Genomic DNA, 8,090 nt, shown 5'->3' on the forward strand with positions numbered 1-8,090 from the left:
TAATGATTTGATATAAACATTAAGTATGTGTTTCACAATATGCTTAATCAGTTAGGCTCTAAAAACATAATATACAAGATGTACAAGGCTCGTGTAAAGAATGTAGAGTCTGAAACTCCATGCAACTGATCTATTTATAGACAAAGATGTAACAGTAGAATTTTTTAATCGAATACCCTTTCAGATATAATAATAATTGCGCCACATCGTCCTTTTGGACAAGGTTCACTCTTGTAGTGCGCATGAAATCTTACACTTAACGCTGTGTTTGGTTTGCCGAATTAAGTAGGATATATTATTTTATCACACTTTATCTAATGTTTGGTACGATTTTTATTTAACGAACTCAATTCCTCCTATGAATGATTAGTTGTATTAGGTGTGATTAAATAATAACTTCTTCCCTCCTAGGATTATTTATCCTTCCTCTTATCCCTACCCTCTTTCCAATTTTTCCCTTTCTCTTTCACCAACGCCGGACCACCTCTGCCGCGGGACCGCCGTCGAGCCACCGCCGGACCGCCTTCGGACACCGCCGACCGCCGTCGGACTACCTCCATTGCTGGGCCGCCGCCGACCTCCTCCGGCCGCCTAACGCCGTGGGAATGCTTCCCAAAGCCGGCCGCCGCCGATCGTCGGACCACCGCCTTTGACGTCGGTCGTCAGACCACCTCCGTTGCCAGGCCGTCGCCGGAGTAAAGAAGAAAAAATAAAGAAAAGGGCAATTTCGTCATTTCATCATAAAATTCAAAATTACCCCACAATTAAAAATCGTACCAAACATAATACTATTTTACATCATATATTACATTTCTATCACAATCATTTTTATTATCATTTACATACTAATCATTACTTTATTTTATCCTCCTATCAAACGCAGCCTTAACGAATTAAAAAAATGTTATGGCATGGAGGATATTCCTATGATGCTTCCAGTTAGGCTCTTATCCTCAAAACAAAAGTTTTGGAAAATCTTCAGAGAATGTTCTTCGAAATTCCTAATTGATTCAGCATGATAGAGCAATTAGTAGACTTGTGAACCAGTAACCTTTGATATTCGATTGAGTTCAAGTAATCAGTTACGCTTGAGTTCAGTTCCCTTAATGTTCAGCCAGGCTTGGGAAAATGTTTACACGTGAATATTTAGTTTTTCCTTATGAATTCAGTCCTTCTAGTTCTTTTAAATGTTCATGTTAACTCAAGAACTTTTTGGTTAAATCACCAAAACTTAATTGGCCCAACAATTTCTCTCATTTTTATGATGAAAAAATTATGCTCAATAAATACGAAAAATTGAGTTCATATAAAAGCAATTTAATTAGAAGAAGTACAACGACGTTCCTGCTAAACTGAAACTGAAATTTTCAACAAAACTGAACTAAGCTCTATCTCTTGTGATGCTCTCTATGAGATCTTGAATGTTTTCTTGAATCAGGTGAAGGCTTGCTTGATTCTGATGGTGGCTTGCTTGATTCAGAGGGCTTCCTAGAATCAGAAGGCCTGGAAGGTTCTCTTTTCTAAGCAAATTCTCCGAAATATCTTTTTCTCACTTGTTGCTTCCCATGACTTCAAAATATCAAGGACAACAGTAAGTTGGGTACTTTCTGGTTTAATTCGATGCCACCTAAGGGGGCACTGCCCCTTTCCAATTATTTTTTGCCACGTGTCAATTAATTTTTATTATTATTTAACAAAAAAACTCAACCATGGTTGTGTTTTTCAAATATTTGCTATTCTCTCAACCTCAGCCGTGGTTTTTTCATTTCAGAAATTTCAAAACCTCTCTCTCCCCGTATTCTCTCTCAAAACCACTTTCAAAAACCTCGGAGTCCACCGTTCCTCTTTTACAGCACGGAAACGAGCTCCTCTAATTGAATCAGGCAAGATGAGGCTTTTCCTCGCCACTGTACATTTGTTTTTATATAATGGAGATATTTGTGTTTGTTTCAAGAAATGTGGGATTTGTTTCTTGTTATTTCTGTGAAATTGAAGATAATGGCTCGAAAATTTTCATTTCTCCGAAATTGTATGTTAAAGATACAAGGTGAACCGAAAAACTCACTGAAAATATGGAAACCAACTCTCAAGTCTAAACTCTTTGTGTGTGTGTGTGCGGTATGAGAGTGTATATCTGTGTGTGTATGTGCAGTATGAGAGTGTATATCTGTAACAAGTCTAGACTCTTTGTGTGTGTGTATGTGCGGTATGAGAGTGTATATCTGTAAAACAATAAAATAATTTGATTGTAACATGTGTGTATTCTTATATACATGTTTCTGCAAAAAAATTTTTGTGTATCGATTGGAGGTGCTCGTTTTACTTAAATTGATGCTTGATTGGAGGTGCTCGTTTTACTTAAATTTGATTGCTCACACTTCCTTAAGTCTCACTGTTTCAATTTGCAGGTTATTATCAATCCATTTATTTGCTTAATTATTGACATATTTCCTTTTTAATTTTATCTACTGTATTATTTTCCGCTGCAGCCATCAGGTCCTTGATGCAATGAAGGATTCAACATTCTGCCCAATACTTATTCTGAAGATTTATTTATAAGATGTTCATTATATAAGATCTGATATGTATGTAGTGACTCTCTATTTTTTTGTTGCAGTAAAAAAAAAACCCTTTGGCATACCATTATTTTAGTTTATGGTGAGCGCCTTCGTTATTTTAAATTTTTTTCTGTTAATTATATTAAATATTTAGTGTAAACTTTTTAATGTTCTTTATTTCTTCTTGTGATATAGGGGAAAACATATGTAGTTTTCATTGGGCGTAAACCTGGTGTATATGAGACTTGGGAAGAGGCACAAAAACAAGTTAATAAATTCAGCGGTGCGTCTCACATGTCATTTTCTTCTAGGGATGATGCATTAAAAGCTTTTGGTTCTTATATGGACAATCAAGTTGCAGCTTCTTCCTCTACTCCTAGTGTTGAAGGAACGTCGTACGTACCTTCTAGTGCAAGTGCAAATGCAAGGGCAAGTGTCACTCAAGCTGAAAAAATAGTTAAATTGGAAGTTGCACTTGCAAATTTAGTAGAGATGACGGAGGAGATAAAAAAACAAATTGAATCTCTGAAAATTAATAGTGATGATTAGATATTTTTTTGACAATACATTCTCCCATTTACATTAACCTTACAACTACTAGGATGGTTGTGTTTTTCTTCTATATACTGTATGGGGAAATCCCGATGTTATTTTCTCACTAAAATGTTTGTTCTCTTGCCTCTGATATTGATTTATGTGATGAAATTACCACATGTTTGATTCTAAAATTTAGCTCCAATCAAAAGTCCAATCAGTTGGAGATGGGGTCAACGGATGAAGGTCTCAACTTTCATTTTGTTTAATACATTGCTAAACTTTTGTAGAGTTGTGAATTGGATTTGAACCTTTTTTTTATTAGCTGGAAATAGTTGGAAGAGTTGTGAATTGGATTTGTACCTTTCAAGCATCAATGCTAGTCACGGACACATATCAACAACTTCAAAAGCATTATAGCATTCTAACTGATCATGGATTTGAATTTAAATAGAAATTTCAAGTTTGACGTTGGAGTTGCAAAATATGCCTTACCCAGATCATAGCCACCGTCCCGTTCTTGCTTAACATTTTCGAAGGCTACAAACATTTTTTTTTGGTACCATATTCTCTTAATCTATCTAGCTTCACACCACCAAGATGGAAAAACAATGAAAAGGTGTTTCAATACTTGTACCATTAATGAAAATCAAAAAAATATGATCTAACAAGCAATCTTGATCACAAGCATAAACAAACTTTGTAGAATACAAAACACACCAAAAGTCTGCATAAATACTAAGAAACATTGTCTTGGTGTGCAATTACACTACTGAAACTTTGTGCAAGCACAAAGGGTCTTCCTTCAATTACCACGTCCCTGAACAATATTAAAACATTAATTAGAAACAATTTATAAAAAAGTTAAAAAAAATTTAGACAAAATTCCTTACTTGTGATGAATGAGGACCCCCAAACTTATAAGGAAATAAATTCATTTGATCACCTAAATAGATGTTTGCATTACCCTCCTGTATCTTAAATAGAAAAAAAAATATAACATATAAACATATTTTTTTTCAATAATGCATGTTTTTATTTCAAAAAAAAATTACCATTGTATTTGGCGACTGAATAAAATGTTGAGTGTGTCCGAATGTGGAAGGAAATTGCGATATTGTGAAATTTGAGTGTTGTTGTGATGAAATTTCATTGCTCATTTCTCGTGTGTTGGTGGTTTTTTGTGAACTTTGTCCCTTCTTTTTTGCTCCTTTAGCACCTAGCAAGTCAAACAAAGTAACAACAATTAATTCAAGTCAAACATAGTATGCAAAGTTACAACAATTAATTCAATTGAATTAATTGAATTATATACTCGATCATATGAAAACTTAATTCAATAGAACTACTCACTTAATTGAAAATATGAAAACTTACTTGAAACTTCTGTTTTCTCCTTTCTTTTTCCTTTTCTTTTTTTGCTCTTTCTATCCCAAAACTTACTTGAAACTTCTGTTTTCTCCTTTCTTTTTCCTTTTCTTTTTTTGCTCTTAGTATCCCATTGTCGTGTAATATTAACATTAGTAACTCCTTTGGCTTTAGCAGTAAGTGGGTTACCTATGCAAACTCCATAACTTCGAATGTCATCACATTGTGTCTCATCATCTACACTTAACTTTGATACAAGGTTAGAGATTTCATCTTTTGCAGTGTCAACCAATCCATATAAGATTTTTCTTGCCTCCTCATGAGATTTGCTCAGTTGAGTTAGATCATAGGTTGATCTCATTATTTCATTGACAAACACCATTTCAGATACATGACTAGCACCACCCCTTCCACTTTCATCAAAGTCAAATGTAACTCTATTTCTTACATTCTTCATCCACCTCTTCAAAATATAACATTCAGGTATAACAGTGACATCCATACAATTAAACACCATCAAAGCATGCTTACACAAAATCCCCATTGTCTCAAACTTATGACAACTGCAATTTATTTCATGACTCTGCTTATTGAACACCACATATCAAACCCTTGAGTTTTCATCATGAGATTTACTTTGATTTGAATCCAATTCCAATCATTACCAAAACAAGATGGTGGTTCAACCGATTTTCAATTCAATGAATTAACCAATTCAACTTCGAATAGATGATATATATACATCGTATAAACATTAGAAGCATTAATCAACAATGGATGGTTTTTCAAAATCTGTGCAGGATTACCATGGCGACAACGAGTATCTTCAGTCTTCTCCCTTTCCCGCCAGTTATTTTGAATCTTTGCATAATTTAGCACAAATTCATACAAAGAACTCATTTTGTTACCTGCCTTTTTTAAAACCATATCCGTGACTTCACTTCTCGAAGTAGCCAAAAGTCCCGCACTAAACCTTCCATTCATAAAAGCAGTAGACCATCTCTTCTTAAGCTTGTACTTATCATTCAACCATTTATGATCATCCAAATCATATGTTTCAATCATATATTTCCATGTGCTCTCAAATTCATCTTCAGAATCACAATGATTCATGCATTTATACCACAATCCTTTAAAAGCAGAATCACCATTTAAACTCCCAAAATGTGAAGGAGCATTTTGATTTATATGCCATTGACATAAATGATGATGTGAAAGTGGAAAAATTGTTTCTATGGCATTCATCATGGCTTGACATTGGTCTGAAAAGATAGTTTGTGGTTGCCGTCCATTCATAGAATCAAGAAATGTTGCAAACAAGCATTCAAAAGAATTTTGAGTTTCATCTGACATAAAGGCCAAGCCAAACAATACATTCTGCATATGGTGATTTATACCAACAAATGGAGCACATAATATTAAATTATACTTATTTGTTCTATATGTTGTATCAATCGACAGGACATCACCAAAATATTCATAATCAACCTCGCATCTATAGTCCCTAAAGAAAAAGTTCATCACCCTATCATCATCATCCAATTGAACATTCCAGTAAAAATAATTATCCTTATTAGCCTTATTTATAAAATATTGAATTAGTGCAGTGGCATCTCCATTCTCAACTTTGGTATGTTTTTTCAACCGACTCATATGGTCATATGCATCCTTTCTAATAAAACCTAAATTTTGTGGCTCACATGCTTCATTTTCCATAAAAGAAACAGCATTAGAGACGGATATTCCAGCATTTACCATAGCTTCTAGAGTAGACTTTTTTGCATGTGATATATTGCGTGTCGATCTTAGCAAGTGAGTTTGATCAGGTGCAAACATCTCATGGTTATGCTATTCAAAAAATCTACTCACCCGCTATTCACACCCTTTTTCCCTTGTAATCTTCAATTTGGCTTTATATTGTGTTCTAATGACGGGCTTTTGATAAACTGGAATCCTTTTACTAGAACATTTCTCATCTTTTAAACCTTCACATGAACAATGAAATTCTTTTGATTGAAGTTATCATTAATTCTTCTGGAAAAACTAGTTATTCTATTGCAACAGCATTTTTCACAGTCTCAGCAATATCAGTAGGCTCATCAATTGAAGAAGGAGGAGGCTCTTATTGATAAATTTGTTCAAAATGTTGTTGTGCAATATACTGCACAACTTCATCCACGTTTTCAATAGAGATCTCCCTGACTTGAGAAAATTCAACTGCTTGAGTTCATTGAGGAAGAGGGGCCAACATTGTTTCAATAGAAGGAACATTTACAACACTTTCAACAAGCGGTTCAAGTGGGGCTTCTATAATGGGTTCTGAGAAAGTGGTGAAGGGTTGGTAGATGGTTCTGAAGAATATGGTTATGGTTCGGGATGAATTGTAGGGCCTGACAGCTCAAAGATGGTTCGGCTTGGCTCACAAAATTTGGTTGACTTGTATTTTCATTAGCCTTTTCTTTTCAGCATCAGATTCATTTGGCATGACAAACTGATGCTCATCTCCCCAAACCTTTACTTTCATTTGAAGGGGGTCAACAAATCTATGTACAACTGATTTATAACAATTATATCATCGAAGGAAATTGAGCATTAATTATCATAATTATGTCTCTGCTCAGCACATATATTATTCAACTTTTGGATCTTCAAAAGTTGGATCAAATAGTGCCTTCTTTGTAAGGCTTTTGTCGTGACCTGAGTCTTTGTCTGCTTCAAAACATCCTGTTATAACCCAATACCCCTTGATAGAGTAGCCTTTTTCTTGAGCTTTTCAGATGGTTACTATTCTGATCTCGACCCATTCATCAAAGTACTTAATATGATCTTCAGCATATTCCATAACTTTGTTCATTAACAAATCAATCTGAGTCTGAACAACAGAAAGTGGTTCATCATCCTTCTCATAACACCAGTTTCTCTTTTCCTTTTCCAGAAGCGAGCTATTTGAAAACTTTGAATCCAGTCCTGACCTAGTATCTTGAATAGAATCCTTGATGAAAATACCTCAAGGTCAAGAAGTTGGGGGTGGCACTGGTAATCTAATAACTCTTGGTGGTACTAAGACTGCAACAGCTTTTGCCTTAGGAACCACATGAACAACTTTATTCCCTGGTTCAGAAACCTTCTTCTTTGGTTCAGCAGTCTTTGATGCTCCAGGAACTTGAGTTAAAGGAATTGCTACAATGATCTTGGGAGCCAAAGTACACGAGGCTGACTTAAATGTTAAAGTCTTTGGCTTCTTGATTACTTGAGGAGGAATGATGTCAACAGCCTCAATATCACTCGATTGTAGCACCAACTTCTTCTAGGCCTTCGATGTTGGAACTTTGCTGCTCTTTTTTATCACGATTTGTCTTCTTAGAAGCTGTCATTTCCTCTCCAATTTCTTTCTTAATCTCCAGCAGGGCTGCAGGAGATATGTTTAAGGCATGTACCATTGGTCTTAATGTGATCATGTTATGTGTATTCAGTGTCTTGAATTCATGCAGAGTTATCGATTCACTTAGAAGAACACCAGCATCTTCAAATAGGAGACTTAGGACGTAGAATAACAAATCCACGAGATTCCATGTCTGAAGAAATCATAGCTTTTAGAATCTGAAACAGAACTGTTGACCAGTTGACCTT

General features: G+C 35.1%; 2 protein-coding genes across 6 annotated transcripts; both read right to left on the reverse strand.

Annotated features, from left to right (window-relative positions):
• Window positions 1–3,860: 3,860 nt before the first annotated feature.
• On the reverse strand, window positions 3,861–5,379 carry LOC142531682 (uncharacterized). 5 transcript variants are annotated; one of them, XR_012816356.1, is made up of 4 exons: window positions 4,470–4,546; window positions 4,148–4,311; window positions 3,986–4,069; window positions 3,861–3,912 (listed from the first exon to the last, which is right to left on the reverse strand). XR_012816356.1 is itself a non-coding variant. In XM_075637907.1 (4 exons), exons 1-4 carry the CDS (start codon window positions 5,002–5,004, stop codon window positions 3,898–3,900), a joined length of 726 nt encoding a protein of 241 aa, XP_075494022.1. In that variant the 5' UTR covers window positions 5,005–5,379; the 3' UTR covers window positions 3,861–3,897. The 5 variants fall into 5 exon arrangements, 4 of the variants coding, with proteins under 4 accessions (XP_075494022.1, XP_075494020.1, XP_075494021.1 ...); XM_075637907.1 differs by having other exon boundaries at window positions 3,986–4,063; window positions 4,536–5,379; XM_075637905.1 differs by having other exon boundaries at window positions 4,536–5,379.
• Window positions 5,154–6,218, reverse strand: LOC142530488 (protein FAR1-RELATED SEQUENCE 5-like). Its single transcript, XM_075636320.1, has one exon. It carries the CDS (start codon window positions 6,216–6,218, stop codon window positions 5,154–5,156), a length of 1,065 nt encoding a protein of 354 aa, XP_075492435.1.
• Between the last annotated feature and the right edge of the window lie 1,872 nt (window positions 6,219–8,090).

The sequence above is a fragment of the Primulina tabacum genome, chromosome 17 (genome assembly GCF_025594145.1).
Source record: "Primulina tabacum isolate GXHZ01 chromosome 17, ASM2559414v2, whole genome shotgun sequence".
In the NCBI taxonomy this organism is placed as follows: Eukaryota; Viridiplantae; Streptophyta; class Magnoliopsida; order Lamiales; family Gesneriaceae; genus Primulina; species Primulina tabacum.